General features: G+C 51.1%; 1 protein-coding gene and 1 long non-coding RNA gene across 2 annotated transcripts; both read left to right on the forward strand.

The window, feature by feature from the left end:
- Positions 1-2,107: 2,107 nt before the first annotated feature.
- LOC142045996 (uncharacterized) lies at positions 2,108-3,435 on the forward strand. Its single transcript, XR_012654924.1, has 3 exons — positions 2,108-2,118; positions 3,005-3,114; positions 3,201-3,435. It is a non-coding gene; the product is annotated as an uncharacterized LOC142045996 (long non-coding RNA).
- Positions 3,436-6,297: 2,862 nt separating this feature from the next.
- On the forward strand, positions 6,298-16,187 carry LOC116825397 (hepatic lectin-like). Its single transcript, XM_075061288.1, has 5 exons — positions 6,298-6,480; positions 6,983-7,081; positions 8,964-9,109; positions 12,238-12,344; positions 13,492-16,187. Exons 1-5 carry the CDS (start codon positions 6,363-6,365, stop codon positions 13,637-13,639), a joined length of 618 nt encoding a protein of 205 aa, XP_074917389.1. The 5' UTR covers positions 6,298-6,362; the 3' UTR covers positions 13,640-16,187.
- The last annotated feature ends 202 nt before the right edge of the window (positions 16,188-16,389 follow it).

The following is a 16,389-nucleotide window of genomic DNA, read 5'->3' on the forward strand; positions in this document are numbered from 1 at the left end:
TCCCCTGCCTAGTGAGTGTCATTCAGTTGAGGGTGAGTCTCTCCATTGGGGTATATCAGGTACAGTTCTGCTGCCCTTGGTTCACACAACAAGGATAACAACCCTTTATTATGCCTGCCCCAATAACAAGGAGACTGAGGATCCAACACCAGCTAGAGTTGATCATTTGGGCAAGCAATCCCATCACACCAAGCACCTAGGCAGGGTGGGTAGTCCATACAAACAAGATCAGCTTCTGAAGTCTTTTTCCATAGCTCACCATTAGATGTCAGGGGAGAGCTCACTCACACTCTGCTTACATCTGTAAATACATAAAAACATGAACATTATCTCCCCACATGTCTTTGGAGGGTTATTTATTTTGCAGAATGTTTAACCCTTTCTTGCCATGTGTCACAATCCCCATGGCACTTTACCCAGAATGCCTTGTCAGCCTCTAACTCCCATGAATCTCTCTAGACTAGAACTCCCAGAATCCCTCTACTCTGGGCAGCAAGCAGGAATGGGTCAGTGCTGGACCTGAAGCCTCTCTTAAAGGGCGACCCACCATACCATGAGCTGCTCCCATTTGCGTAGATTTGCTGGTCATTTGTAGCTGGGAGCTGCGAATCAATCCTTATGCTGAATCCCATGGCATCTAGGGTTACCACCTGTCTGGTTTTTACCTGGCCAGTCTGGTTTTTGGCTTCTCTGTCAGGGGGCTATTAAAGGTTGTCAGGTGACTGGTTTTTGTGACCTCGCAACCCTAAATGGCACCCAAACCAAATGACTGGTTACCGCAGGGCGGGGAGAGGCACCGGGTCATTAACTGTGACCAGCTCCTGCTCAGCCAGAACCAGCTCCTGCTCAGCTGGGCAGCCTCCTATCTGCAGGAGGGCTCCTTGAGAGGATCCAGCGCACGATGGGGGGCGGGGGAAGGGAGGGAGAGGAGCAAATGATAGAGATGGGACCTTGGGGAAGAGGCAGGGCAGGGGGTGGTGCTATAGGGGTTCTGTTATCAACAATTAGAAAGGTGGCAACCCTAACAGCATCCATCAGGCTGGAGTGCAACGTCACAACAACACAAAGCTAAACAGTAGAGGGCAAGGAAGATATAAGAATCCCTAGCGCTTCTATAGTGCTGTTCATCCATGGATCTCAAAACACTTTGCAAGGAGGGCAGTATCATTATCCCCATTTGACAGATGGGGAAACTGAGACACGGGGTGAGGAAATGACTTGCCCCAGGTCCCCCAGCAGGTTAGTAACAGAGCTGGGGATCAAACCCAGATGTCCTGAGCCTCAGGCCAGTACTTGATCCACTGGCCGACCCTGCCTTCTTCACATATTGCTCAGTTCTGTAGGTTTGGTGCCCACTCACCTCTGGTGGGGTTCTGCTGAGCAGTGGCTGCCCTGAAGCATTTTAGATGAACTCTTAGGGGAGAGATTCGATGATTTAATTAGCACTGAAGCAATTAAAAACCCTTCAGAGAGATCCATTTTTAAAGAAACACGAACAGAAAATCGTTTTGTTACCAATTCACGAGTAGCTGGTTTGTCTGCCCAGGCTGTCAGAGCCCTATTTGGCATCTTTAAGTAGGACTTAAGTGGTCTGGTACTGTCTCTGTGCAGTCGCCTAAAGGAACCGATCCTGTGTCACACTGGGCCACACTGGCGTTGTGAAGGGGATGGAAATTGCCCATGCCCTGGGCAGGGGGGAAATCACAGGTTAGTGTGGAATTGGCATCAGAGCCCTGCACCCACCTGGCTCCCAGCCCCTGGTGTAAGGGATGGATCAGGGGCTTGGCTGGAATGCACTGAACCATGGGTATTCCCTGCTTCCCAGACTTGGCAGAGAGGGAGTTAGAGCAGCCCGAAGGCTGCTCTGACTGTTGCCAGGAGCCCAGGTTCCAGGCATTGCAGAGGAGACTTCGAGCAGGGCCCGTGGCACCTGTAAGTGGCCCAATGTTGGGAGCCGTGCAAGAAGCTCTGAGATGACTATGTTGCACTTTGGCTGATAACCTCCTTTCCTCCACAGTCCAGATGCTGTCCATCTTTCGGTGTCTGGGGAGCGGGCCACTGTGAAGGAGTCTCACAGTAAAATGCAAGAGCAGATCATGGTGTTACAGAAAAGAGTAGGTGAGGAGCACAGTGCCAGCTGCGGCAGCAGACATGGGCTTGCAGGGCCAGATGCTCAAGGGAACTCTCAGCAGCTCCCCTTGCAGGATTCTCTGTTGTTCTCAGTGGGAGCTGCAGGGCAGGGGATTCTATAAGCCAACCTCAGGCCCACTGAGGCTGCTGGCTACAGTCATCCCCTGTGGATTGCTCTCCATAGGACCTGGGAGGGTCTGTAAGAACAGGTTGGACAAGCACCCAGCAGGAATGGGCTCAGTGACCTCTCAGGGGTCCCTTCCAGCCCCACATTTCTAGGGCTCCCCCTGGAGTTTTTGTCATTTCTGTTGGGAAGGGAATTACTGGGATGTTTTCTAAGCAATCAGCTAGACAAACCTTGCATAGCTCCACCCTCAGCAACTGTATCTTCCCCCACCACCAGGTCATGTTTCCTCCAGGTAACCATCCCCCTACTCCTCCCCAGGAGCTCTAGCCCCCTCCCTTCAGGTGTCTTAGTGCTCAGGGATGAGAGCTGGATTGCGACCACACCCACTCATTTCACCCACCAGCCAGGAACAGCCCTCAGTTACTACTGGATTTCAGGTGGTGACACATCTAGGGCATTTAAGCTCTTTTCCCCACTCCCCAAGCATGTCACACTCTTCAATCTTGTTATCCTGCTAGCACCCTTGAGGGCAGGGCTATTGTTCAGTTGGGGGAACTGAGGCATAGAGTGATGCAAGGACTTGGCCAGGGCCACACAGGGAGTCAGTAGCAGAGCTGGGACTTGAACCTGGGTCTCCTGAGTCCCAGGCCAGCACTCTGCTTACCAGGCCATCCTTACTGGCATTAGCAGAGTGCATGGCCTGTCCCCCACCCATTCACCCCCTTAGTCTGGTCTTGTCTATTGCAGGCGTTCTTGGTGAAGAACCGCACAAAGTCCCAGGTGTACTGGCTGGGGCTGAGTGACCAGAAAGTGGAAAGTCAATGACTGTGGGTGGATGGCTCCCCTCTGAACCTCAGGTACGTGGGGTGAAAGGCTCTATGTCCCCCTGCCCCACCCCTTGCTCTTTGCTGTGGTCTTCATAGGGCTTTGCTCTTCTTCACAGCTTCTGGAGCACCGGGGAGCCCAGTGACTCCAGCGATGAGGACTGTGGCACCATGGCGATCAACGGGCGCTGGAATGACATAAACTGCTACATGACTGACTACTGGATCTGCAAAAAGCCCTGGTTCTACTAGAGCCTGGCTCGGCCGCCAGCCCACGTCCTTCCTGAGCCACGGGCTGACCAGTGGGACCAGGCCCTGCCTCCTCCAGATTAACAGTCTCCCCATGCTGTGTTCTCTTGGTGATGCTCCCCATCACACAGCTCTTTCTGGGAGCTAGGCGTTGTTCCGAATCCCTAGGGGGGGATGATATTTCTGAAGTGTGTCCTAGTGGGTAGGGCATCAGGCTGGAGCACAGCAGACTGGGGTTACATTAATAATACATGGAGATATACCAATCTCGTAGAGCTGGAAGGTCATCGAGTCCAGCCCCCTGCCTTCACTAGCAGGACCGAATACTGATTTTGCCCCAGATCCCTGGGTGACCCCCTCAAAGACTGAACTCACAACCCTGGATTTAGCAAGCCCATGCTCAAACCACTGAGCTATCCCAAGATTTACATTAATTGTAAAATTAATTACATTAAACGTCTTTTTAATTCAAATTAAATATAGTTTTATCTTTTAAATAAATCTACTTAAATTTACATTTCAAATTGACAACCTATGTTGAGGAGGCCTAACCTTATCATAACAACTTCAATAAGCTATTAAATGATTTATATTAAATACAAAAAATAATATTAAGCTATACATGTTTGTTGCCAAGTTTTAAAGAAAGACAAACCATTAACTGGTGGACTTCACTGCTAAGCACCTAGAACCAGAGTCTGCCGAAGTACTAGACAAGCTTTTGACAGCAGTTGCCTCCCTTTTGCAGATGCAGGAAAAAAACTGTCATTTCAGTTTACTCAACTAACACAATTAAATTACTCTTCAAAGTTATTAAACTAATTGGGAGTTTAAAAAGGAGATCTTATTTTCCTCTTCCAATCTATGAATAAAAACTGAATGTGAGAGGCTGAGATCTACTAGTTCTAAAGCCTTGATGGACATGGTGATGCAGAAACAATCAGCTTAATTAACTAACTACAGACAATACTTCCTTTCTTTAATAAATCAGTTAGCTTTGAAAGCAAAATGTGTTTTGATATATTTGATCATTTTTTCTTATGTTTCCAGCACTTACGGTAGTTTTATTTGATAAAAAAGGTGCTGTTGTGCATTTTTAATTGAATTTGAATTACCATCCAAACAGAACTTGACACAAATCACAAATAAAAAAGTAATCCTTATCTAGTAAATAAGAAATGCATTATTCACAATTTTCTAATGTCTAAAAATCAAGAATCTGAATAAATGTAAATTAAGTTATATAAACTGCTTAAGTAAATGTGTAGAGATATAGTGTATCCTCCTGGTTAGCGAAAAAAAGAGAGTATCAAACTTAGCATAAAGACTGTACGGAGTTTTTAAGTCAACATGCTTTAATGGTTACCAACAAATGAGAATCAATCTTTCTTTAGGAAAAGAACGTAAGTACAAATGGAAAACACAATTAAAACACATGATTTAAATCAAGGATTCCTGCTTGCTTTAAATCATGATTACAATCTGTGATTTAAATCAATTCACCTTAGTTCTTTTTTTTTTTAATGGGAAACGAAAAACTTGCTTTAGAAAGAGCGCACGCGCACACACACTGGGAGTGTACTAGATTATCCAGTGCCCCACAGCACACACACATACCAAGAAAATACTGAACTACTCAACAACTTGCCTTCCATTGCCATCTGCAACAAGTTCCCCATGCCTCAGTTTTCCCTTGTAAGGGATCAGGTTGTATTACTTCTGAAATTTAGATGATTGTATGATACTGTACCATGGAATGCCTATGTGTGTGTGGATGCCCCAGGAGGTAGCAGGGTTGGCATGTCTCTGCCAGGCCAGACACAATGGGCATGGACCAGCATGCAACATTACGTTAAACACCGTGGGACAATGAATTTCCTCTGTGTGGGAGATGCTGCTTTCTGCTCTTGTCCAAGGTGAGGGAGGCTTGGAAGTAATGGAAAGTTACCACAAGGCAGAACAAAAGAAGCAGCAGTTTAGAAAGGGACACCCGGGGGGAGCTTTCTCGGGGACAGAGCTACCTTGCACCAGATTAAGGGCTGGTCTACACTAGAAAATAAGACTGATCCACCTATGTGGGTGAATAATCCACCGCCCTGAGAAATGTAGTTAAACTGACCTAACACTTTGACACCATGGCCCTTCTCCCTCAACGCTGGGCTTTGGTATCCGAATCCCCTGCTTTGTGAGCTCAGTTCAGCTGAGGGAGACCCTGTCATTCAGGTCCGGCTAAGCACAGTTCTGTTGCCCGTTCCTCCTACAATCAGGATAAAAACATTTCAGTCCCCTGCATTCTAAAGTGATTGGTAACCCAGCACCAGCCAAAACTAATCATGTGGGCAAAGCAGCTCTGTCTGTTGGATACCCAGGCCGAGCAGGTGTGTCTATGTAAAGACCGTCTGGCCCTGAAACCTCCCCCGACCCACTGCAGCTCATCACTAGCTGCTTCAGACCTTGCTTCCATAATTATTAACCAGTCTAAGTTATTAACTAACCAGAATGCTTTTACTATGTAATTAACCAATTGTAGTTAATAAAATAGTGATACTTGGTCAGTCATTGTGCGCTGAGAATACATATATTTATAAAACTGACATACTGTTTAAATATGATTATAGAGTCCTATAGCAAATGAAACAATGAATTCACCCTCCTGTGACTCTCTTGGGTAATGCTGAGTGCTAATTTGGCACCTGAGGTTTGAGTATCACTGCCTCAGGTCCAGGGTTTGATCCCATTTACCCACCTGGTTATGTTATCTTTAAAACTAGCCTGGGGAGAACAGAGCTGCTCTGGGACGATGGACCAGATGGGACCTAGCAAGGCTGTTCCCTTTTTGAAGCTGTGACTCACTCAGGGTCACCACCACCCCGCGCAGGAGGCAGGGTGATGGGTGGTGCTCTGACATTGCCCACGCAGGCTGTACCACGGGAGTGTCTGTGTCACTGCACGTATAAGAAGCCCAGAAGGAGATAACAGCAGAGCACACGGGAAACCCACCCAGCCCTCTACCCTTGGCCCCAAAGGGGAAGATGCCTGCACAACTGACAGATCCGAGGGGACGCAGAGCAGATGCCCAACCCGCCTGGAGAACCTCAGTGGGACTGGAAGGACCCAGGAACATGGGCTGGGGTCTGTCCCCTCCCCGCGGTAAGACAAGCAAGCTCCTTTGCTGGCTGATGAGGAACCTGCTGCTCAGTATATTGCTTGTTTCCTGGGGGTGGCAGTTATGTTCCTTCCCTTTTTGCTCCTTTGTGGAGCTGGAAGAAAGCTCAAAAAGAAGTTTGGCTTTTCCTCTTTTCAAAAACAGATCAGAAATGAGGGTCTCACTTACTCTGCCATCCCTGGAAGCCTTGGGGGTGACTGGGGAGCTGGCAGGACTGACAGGGTCACACTGTGCACAGGGGTACAGAGTTTGGCCCTTTGGTTTCATGCTTTTCATTTTTGCGGGTGCCCATTTAACTCAAATGCCTGAGACGCAGTGGAGAGAAATGCTCTTTCAGCTAAAGATGCTACACACAGACCCCTGTCCCTTTAGTTACTGTCAGGTTTCATCCAAAGTGCGTCCCACTCAGGGCTTGCGGTGGTGGTGAGAATAAGAGCCAGCGTGTGGCCAGGGCAGGGTTATCAGAGCCATTTCCCCCCTTTCCAGATCCCTCCTTCACAAACCGGCAGCTGGTGATCACCACCATGATCATTATCGCCGTCAAACTGCTCCTGATGACCCTGGTCCTCTACTACCTCCTCTACTGTGAGTATCTGCTATGATCTGGGCCCCCTACCCCCACCAGAGCTGGTCTGGTGAGGGCTCGGCACCTTCTGAGACAACATGGACTAGTAGAGACAGAATGGGACTAAGCCTTAGGCGACCACGGTGCTATTCCAGCTGCGTGACCTGGGGTAAGTCACATCAGTGCCCCATGCCTCAGTTTCCCCCATCTATAAAATGGTGCTCATGAGCCTGACCCCCTTCTCAAAGTGCTTCGTGTGCTTTACTGATGAGAAGGGGGGGCATTATGATTATTATTAGGGTTTGAGATTCCCCCCTCCCCAAATCCTGTTCATCCATACTTGGAGGAGGTTAGAGCCCCAACTGGCCAGGGGGCCCGTCACTGGGATTCCTGCCCTGCCCCCTGCCATGCGGCTGGTAAGATCAGGGCTGGAGGACAGGGGTAAATGGGAGGTGCTCTCTGGGCTACTCTTGAATGTTGCTAGCCTTCCTTTCCTTAATGTCCCAGCCTGTGCACTGAGAACAGGAATGGCACCACATGGGGCATAGGGAGGGGGATGAGCACCCAGCAGGGACAGGGGTCAGGGGTGTTGCAGTGTCTCCTTCCAGTTTAGGGGTTCTGGGATCAGGGGTGGTTCAGCCTGCAGATGAGGTGGGGGAGAAAGATGCTGGAAAGTCTTGATCTGGTTTAGGGGTGAAGGGAGATGGGGATTAGCCATTAGGCAGGGTTGGGGTGCTGCAGCATCACCCTCTGGAGTGTAGGAAGGTGGGGTGATCAGCATCCTGTGGGGGTGGTGGGTGTATCCTATCAATGGCCCTGAAACTAACACAGGCTGTGCTCAGTCTCATAAGCTACTCCTTCTCCCACGAAGCCAGGAGACCCTGGCCCCACAACCCAGAGGAGCACAGCAGGTGAGAGCAGAGTGGGGAGAATCCAAATGCAGTGTTATGTTCTAGCTGCGGTGGAGGGTCCCCCCTAGTTGAGGTGTGTGGCTGCAGAATCCCCCATTAGTTCCAGCGGTGGGGGCTGGAACCTGGGAATGGGGCCCTGCCACTCGCCCTGTGAAAGCAGAGTCCATAGGCATAGATGGAGGGGCTGCCTGTGCCCCATGTCTCTGCCTGTAGCTTCTGCTTTCACTTGTGGCTTAAGTTTCCTGTGGAGTACCCACACTTGCTGTGGTTTGGCCTATGTTCTGTGTCTGTGGGGGGAGGTATCAGCCCCTCAGCAGCACATGAAGGGAGGGATTGGAGCTCCATCAGCGCATGGGGTGGTGATGACGGGACGGATTGGCCTTCTGTCAGCATGTGTGGCGGTGGGGGGGATTGGGCCCTCAGTGGAGCATGTGGGGGAGGGCTCGCTTCCGTGTCAGCATGTGAGGAAGGTCGAATCAGCCCCTTGTCAGCATGCTGGGGGGAGGGATCTGCCTCCCATTGGCATGTGGGGTGGGGGGATTGGCCCCTGGTAGGTACGTGGGGAGGAGCGTTGGCAAGTGGGGGGGCAGGGATCGGTCCGCCATTGGCATGTGGAGAGGGAGGGAGCAACCCATAGGTGGTGTGTGGAGGGGGCATTGGCCCGTCGTCGGCATGTGGGAGGGGATCAGCCCCATGTCGGCACGTGAGAGGGAGGGATTGGCCCCTCTTTGGCACATGAGGTTGGGGGAACTGCTCCTTGTCAGTGCATGGGGGGAAGGATTGGCCCCTAAATCAACATGAGAGGGGTTAGGGATCAGCTTCTCATCGGCACATAGGAAGGGAGAGATCGGGTCCTCATCGGCGTAGGGGGTGGAGATCGAACCCTCATTGGTGGGTGGGGGGGATTCGTGCCTCGTTGGCACATGGGGGGGGATCTGCCCCTCATTGGTGCTTGTGGGGGAGGGGCTGACAGCTGCATTTTCTCCTGCAGTCATTCCCTGGTGCCAGCCAGGCTGGTACCAGGACCAAGGGAGGTGCTACCTTTTCTCCTGGACTAACCAGACCTGGGAGGCAGCGAGAAACTCCTGCTTAGCCCAGAATGCTGATCTAGTGGTGATCAACAACCAAACGGAGCAGGTACGACCCCTCAGCCCCACCCCTCCCTGGGGTGTAATGACCCCTGGGCAGAGGGCTGGCATGAGGCTTCGGTGCTGTTTGGGCCTGATGGGAAGAAAGCATCAGTGGGAGTTTGCGGTGCAGCACTGCAGCAGGACTCCAGCAGTGACAAGAGCTAGACCTGTCCGCCCTCCCCCCACCCCCGGGGTGAATTTTGCCTCGGTGGGGGCAGGAGGGGCTTGGAGCAGCAGCACAGGGGATGATGTGGAGCAAACGATGGGGAGATTTGAGGAGTGCTCAGAAAGCAGAGCTGCTCGGCAGATAAGAGAGGAGGTTTCCAGGCAGGGTAGCCAGACTCCCTAGGGGGCTGGGAACACGAAACTATCTTGCCAGAGGAAGATTCCCACCAGACTGCAGAGCCCAGGGGTGTCTGCTGGGAGAGAAGAGCCAGGACTTGACTGTAGTGCCACAGGCACTGACTTTAATTTTTCCGGGTGGGTGCTCCACCCCCCTTCAGCCCCACCTACACTACATCCCTTCCCCCAAGGCCCTGCCCTTGCCCCACCTCATCTTGCCCCCACTCCCCTTCCCCCAAGACCCTGCCCTTGCCCAGCCTCGTCCCACATCTGCTCCCTCCCCTCCACTAAGCACCTCCCACTGGCTGCTGAACAGCTGATCAGCGGCTGGGTGGCCAAACAACTGAAGGGTGGGTGGCTGGTGGGTGCTGAGAGCCCCAGGGCATCCACAGCGTCGGCGCCTATGGTAGTGAATGTATTTCCTTTGGTCAGTGCTTTCCAGTGCCAGGAATGGGCCAGCACCCTGGCTGGCGCACAGCAGCTGTCATCGGCATGATCCTGATTGACATCAGCTGGGGATTCGGCCCAAACTTCCTGCAACAGGAACTTGGGTGACAATTCTAATAAGGGTTGAACCAGATCAGGCCCTGGCTGGCTCTGCTGGGCGTATGGGAGGGAAAAGCAGGAACAACTTAGGTTAGTTCCTGTGGCCAGCAGCTCTGGCTCATACACACAGGGATGAGGGAGCCCATCTGGGGGCAGGCTTTTTACAGTCATTTTCAAAGTGGAAGAGCCCTTCGGAAAGAGGAACTCAGACAGTGCATTCATAACGCTCACCCTTATCTCTGCTGCACCCGGTCGTAATAACTGGTCTGACAAATTTACCCTCACTGGGAACGCAGCTGTAAAAGTTTGTGAGCGTTCCTGAGATGGTACGATGACCGAGAGTAACCAGGACTGATGGGAAAAAGTCCCAAACGGGAAACAGACGGAGTTAGTCCAAACGAAAGAGCCTCCTGCTGTAACTCAACGACTGGGTTCAGATCACGCCTGGCAAACAAGAAATGCGTGGGACCAGAAAGGAGTGAATCCAGGGTTGGAGATTAAACCTACTTGGTGGCCATAGGAACGATGGGCTGTTCCACCCATTGCTCCCTTTTGGGGCCCTGAAAGAGAAAAATAGGCTACCGGAATGAACTTCACCATCATATCTCCCCCATCCCCCGCATCCTCTGGGGCCCGAGACCTTTGTCATCCTGAGCCTGAAACGTCCTGACCAGACGGGCCAGAGAGAGGGACCCAGATGACGTCGCCTCTATCGGCTCCAGCTAATCCGAACCACCAGCTGGGATGAAACGGGTTGGACTGTAACAACAACAGCCGCTCCAGCCTGTCTCAGCAGCAGGATGGTTGTTACCAGCTCTGATATCATCTAGTCCAGTCCCCTGCACTCAAGGCAGGACTAAGCATTATCTAGACCATCCCTGACAGGTGTTTGTCCAGCCTGCTCTTAAAAATCCCCAATGAAGGAGATTCCACAACCTCCCTGGGCAATTTATTCCAGTGCTTAACCACCCTGACAGTTAGGAAGTTTTTCCTAATGCCCAACCTAAACTGCCTTTGCTGCAGTTTAAGCCATTGATTCTTGTCCTGTCCTCAGAGGTTAAGAACAATTTTGCTCCCTCCTCCTTTTAACAATTTTTTTGGTACTTGAAAACTGTTATGGCCCCTCTCAGTCTTCTCTTCTCCAGATTAAACAAACCCAAATTTTTCAGGTTTCAGAGTAGCAGCCGTGTTAGTCTGTATCAGCAAAAACAACGAGGAGTCCTTGTGGCACCCCAGAGACTAACAAATTCATTTACAATGGTGCCAGTGGTGCCGGGCCCACACTGAGAAGGGGCCCTGGTGCCCAGACTATAGCCCTGCCCCCTGCGTTCTGCCCACGCTTTGCGCCAATGACCCACCCCACTTGGCCTCTCCCCACCGAGGCCCGGCCTGCTGCTGATTCCTCTCTGCTCCCTCCCAACCGTGCGAGTGGTGAGTAGAGCCTTGGAGGGGAAGAGGCTGAGCAGGGGCGGGGCCTTGCAGCAAAGCGTGGGCGAAGCAGGGGGCAGGGCCACAGTCCAGGTGCCAGGGCCCACAAGTGATTAATCTGGCCCATGGAAAAACCTGTCACAGAAGGGGGGGCGGGTTCCTTGTAAAAACTCTGCAGCTCAACGGGACGGGCCCAAGGGAGGCTGGTGGACTGAAAGCCTGGCTCAGTGCTTTACCGTTCAAAGGGTTTCCCTGGTTTTTCCCTTTCCGCTTTGTCTTTGATCAAAAGTTAAAAGGGTTTTTAAGGGAACTAAGCAGGCTGGGTTAGCGCTGTTTAATGTCGGCCAACGGCTGGGTTCTGGTAACACCTTAGGCCTGTATATTCCAGCTAAATTAATACAACAGGCCCTCCTGGACTCCCTGTGCATCATTGTCCCCTGCTGGGTTGTGCCCAATTTGACTGCAGGGTTGGGATCTGTTTGGTGCGGTGTGTGGGTGATCTATGCCACAGCCCCCTCTGTCCCACTGCAGGACCCAATGCCCTTCTACCTCCTTCCAACACCATCCATCCCCCAGGCTCGTGGCCTCCTCTAACCACCCCAGGCCGAGACCATCGCCAACCCCTGCTCCTCCACTGATGTCTCTCCATCCCCCCCACCCTTACTGGAGTGAGAGGAGTATCAGGCTCCTTGCTTCCTCCTCTGGCGTATGCAGCACTAAGTGTCCAGGTCATCCCTTGGGGTAAGTTCCTGCCATGGGAGACACCTCAGGATCTGGCTCCAGTTCTAACCACCCAATTCTCTGTGTCATTCTCTCTAGAATTACTTGGCTATTAAAGCTCGTTCCATTCGGCACTGGATCGGCTTCACCGACCAAGAGTCTGAAGGCATCTGGTGCTGGGTGGACAACACTTCTGCGGTATTTACGTAAGCATGGGGCGATCCTCTGCTCTCCCGTTCCTGCCCTGGCCTTCCCCAGCTGCCCCTGCAGGAGCTTTCTATCTCAGGAGCTGCAAGGCTGAGGCCAGGGATGGAGCCACTCAGGTTTGATTTCATGCCCTGAGGACTGAACGACTCGAGGCTTTATCGGTCCCCGCAGGTCATTGTTTGCAGTCTGGCCTAGGTCTCTAGTGACCAAATCGCATTGCTGCTGGGTGCCCTCTGAATGAAACGAGCTTGACCAGTCTCAGCCCAGTTCCCAGTGGGTAAAGCATCCACAGATCGCACTGGGTGCTCATTGGGCATCACAGCCAATGGAATGAGGACAGAATGGGTCACAGGGACAGAGCGCCCCTCTCAGCCTACAGAGGGGTCTCTCCAAGGCTGGTCTGGCCTGAGACATTGTGGTGAGGGGAAGCTTGTGCTGCCATGGCCTGTGTGGGTAGCAGCCTCCACCCCTGCACCAGGGCCTTCAACAGCACTGCCCTCCCCCACTTATGCCATTAGCTGGTAGTAGGTTGTTATCCTCTAGTGGTCCAATCATGACGCCTGCCCTGTGAGCAGGTAATGCTGTCTCTGGCCCCACGTTCATTTGGATACTTCAGAATAAAAGATCTGTCTCCTCTAGGGGGAATGTCACAAACCCTTGAGACTGGGGTGCAAATTGTTCAACCCCCCCTCCCCTCCATGCAGAGAGTATTCAGCCTGGCATCATGGGCAGCCATATTGTTCCCTCTACTTGGTTTAATTCCCCCTAGCTCTGGCCATAGTCAATGGAATGAGCCCAATACTCCATTGCTCCAGGGCTCTTTATGCTGCTCTGGCAGCATCAAGGGATTCTGAGGGAGATTTAATCTCCTCCCTCACCCTCGCTCAGGATATAACCAGCATAAAGGGGCTGGAGAAGAGCTGGCTCAACAGCCCTGGTGCAGGGGCAGGGCTCGAGCCCTACTGGGATCTGGCTGTTCTAAGCTTCCCAGAACCTCACTGGGCCTGAGCATAAGTTAAATGAACCCCAGGGCTGCTCTAGGTTAATCTGAGGGTGGGTCCCAGCTTACAGGGGGGTATATCTCCTCTTGGACAGGGAGTCAGTGTGCCAAGGGCTCTGAGGGCTCGTCTCTCTCTTCTCATTCAGGAACTGGAACAAAGGGGAGCCCAATAACTTGCTCAGGAATGGAATCGCTGACGAGGACTGCGCCCACCTGCTGGAGACTGGCCTGTGGAACGATGAACCCTGTAGTAACTCTTACAGGTGGATCTGTGAAAGGGCTGCCACTGTGTAAACAGCTCCCTCTTCCCCTGGCTGTGAACACAGGCTGAAATTCATCCTCCTGCTGCGAGGCCTGGGCACCATTCATGGCCTGCGCATAATCCTGTCAGGCCTGTGACGTTGCACTCCATATGCTTTATAAAAATATGTTTATAAGTGTGAATATATTGTAATTATGCAAAGTGTGGGCCATTAATGGTGGTTTAGAATCTTGATGGCTCCCATTGACTAGAACAATTGGTTGTAAATGGCTCTGTTTACTTGCAAACCTTCCGGGGTATATGCGGGCCAGCCCTGGAAGAGTGAAGACTGGAAGTCTCACAGGACATATGAACATGTCACCTGATACTGGAATCTGTCTTAAAACTGGTGCTTTTCCATTTAGAAAGAGGAGTGGGGACCCAGAGAGACAAAAGATTCCCACTTTGTGCCAAAGCTATAAAAGGAGGTGGAACAGAACAAAGTGGGTCCCAGTCTTGAGAAAGCCCCTGACTTTTCACGTAAGATGCCTGCTGGAACTAACAAGGACAGTACCAAGGAAAAGGATTGGCCCAGACTAGGAAGGAGTCTAGTCTGTGAAAGAAGCTTATTGGAACATCTCTGAGGGTGAGATTTACCTGTAACCAGTTTCTTAATGTATTAGGCTTAGACTTGCATGTTTTGTTTTATTTTACTTGGTAACTTACTTTGTTCTGTCTATTACTTGGAACCACTTAAATCCTACTTTTTATACCAGGGGTCGGCAATCTTTCGGAAGTGCTGTGCCGAATCTTCATTCATTCACTCTAATTTAAGGTTTGCGTGCCAGTCATACATTTTAACGTTTTTAGAAGGTCTCTTTCTATAAGTCTATAATATATAACTAAACTATTGCTGTATGTAAAGTAAATAAGGGTTTTAAAATGAAGAAGCTTCATTTAAAATTAAATTGAAATGCAGAGTCCCCCAGACCGGTGGCCAGGACCTGGACAGTGTGAGTGCCACTGAAAATGAGATCACATGCCGCCTTCAGCACACGTGCATAGGTTGCCTACCCCTGTTTTATACTTAATAAAATCACTTTTGTTTATTGATAAACTCAGAGTAAGTGCTGGAGATAGGTGATCTGCAGAGCAGTTTTTGGTTAAAGTCTGCAGCTATGAGGGTGTGGCCCAGACCCTGGGTCTGTGTTGCAGCACGCTAGCATGTCTGGCTCAACAAGACAGGGTTCTGGAGTCCCAAGCTGGCAGGGAAAATGGGCTCAGAGATAATCTCAGCACATCAGGTGACAGTCCCAAGGGGATTTCTGTGACTGAACCTGTCACAGGGCTCTTGTGCTGGCCCTTTGCCAGGGCTGAATCTCACTCACATCCTAGCTCTGCTGAGGTATCCTGGCACCTCTTCCCATTTGCTTCTTCCAGGGAAAGTGCCTTCCCCCGTCATTCCCTGGTGCCTGGGTCGGCCCCCCACCATCTCCCAGCCTCACTGAACCCTCATCGCTTTTAAAATCCAACACTACAACTCATTTCTCCCCTCCTTCATGGAGATAACGAGGCTACACGAGTGTAGGTGTCCTAGGGGTGGAGAGTGCTGGGAGTTGGTCCCTTGCTCTGAAGGGGCTAGTGGCGTACACAAAGAGCTAGGAGCCAGGACTCCTGGGGTCTATCCCAGCTCTGGGAGGGGAGTGAAAGCTAGTGATTAGAGCAAAGATGGGCTTGGAGCCAGGACTCTTGGATTCTATCCCTGGCTCTGGCAGGGGAGTGATATCTAGTGGTTAGTGTGGAGTGAGTCTTGAGTACCTGGTCCTCCACAGTCACCTGGGGGGACCAGGATTCAGGGCCAGTGCAAGGATATTTTGCATCCTAGGCAAAACTTCCACCTTGCGCCCCCACCCCCCGGTAATATCGGTTCATTGAGAGGCAAATCTCAATGAGCCTTTATAGACGGCAGGGGCCAAGACCAGATTCGCCCCTGAACTCCCCCGGGAGGAGGTGCAAGGCTGCAGCTCGGGCAGGAGGGGTTGGGGTGTGACTGCTCCCCACTAGTGGCACCACCACCTTTGCAGGGCTGCTGCCTGCCTGTGCCATGCCGGCTCCTGCATGGCTGGGGCTCGCTGCCCCCACAAGCTGATGCTCTGGCTTTCCGGTGCTTTTGGAAGGTGGCTCCTCCCTGTCGAGCCAGGGAAGCTCTTTTTGGCGCCCCCAGGGCCATCTTTAGGATTTATGGAGCCTTATGCAGTATTATTAAACTGGTGTCTCTATGCCTGATGGCAGCCTGAGCTTGCAGCCCGGCGGGAGTGGGAGTGGGGACAGAGGGACAAGGCAGAAAGAATAACAAGACGCGTAGCCTGCCTCACAATGGCGGAGAGTGACAGATCCCTGCAGAGGCCCCTGTATCCTCTACCTCACGCAGAATGGACATGCAGAAGGTACCTAATTAAAAGCACTAAATTTGGAATAAAAAATGTCAGTCACAGCTTTTTTATATGCTCTGAAGTTTGTCAGACATTTATTTGCAAAATCTTTGTAGTAAGGGTGAGTCAGTTGCCTTGCTGAATACAACATTAAATATTATGGAATACATGATTCAGCTCTTCTCTGTTTTACATTTTCTTAATCAGTATTTCTAAACTGATTTTATATTTTAAATGTACTCTTAAACCTTCATGAAGTAATCATTCCAGATTACTATATATTTAACTCACTGAAACAAAGACATTATTTTAAATTAATCAGTCACAGAGGTTTCGTGTGTTCATAACAATGTTCATTGCTTTTAGAAAAA

Source organism: Chelonoidis abingdonii, chromosome 26, assembly GCF_003597395.2.
Source record: "Chelonoidis abingdonii isolate Lonesome George chromosome 26, CheloAbing_2.0, whole genome shotgun sequence".
NCBI classification, from domain to species: Eukaryota; Metazoa; Chordata; order Testudines; family Testudinidae; genus Chelonoidis; species Chelonoidis abingdonii.

Excerpts from the sequence above, each read along its gene's own strand:
- LOC116825397 (XM_075061288.1), top strand. The coding sequence starts at position 6,363 with ATGCCTGCACAACTGACAGATCCGAGGGGACGCAGAGCAGATGCCCAA. Across the intron at positions 6,481-6,982 it reads GGGTCTGTCCCCTCCCCGCG|ATCCCTCCTTCACAAACCGG; the intron begins GTAAGACAAGCA and ends CCCCCTTTCCAG. Across the intron at positions 9,110-12,237 it reads TCAACAACCAAACGGAGCAG|AATTACTTGGCTATTAAAGC; the intron begins GTACGACCCCTC and ends CATTCTCTCTAG.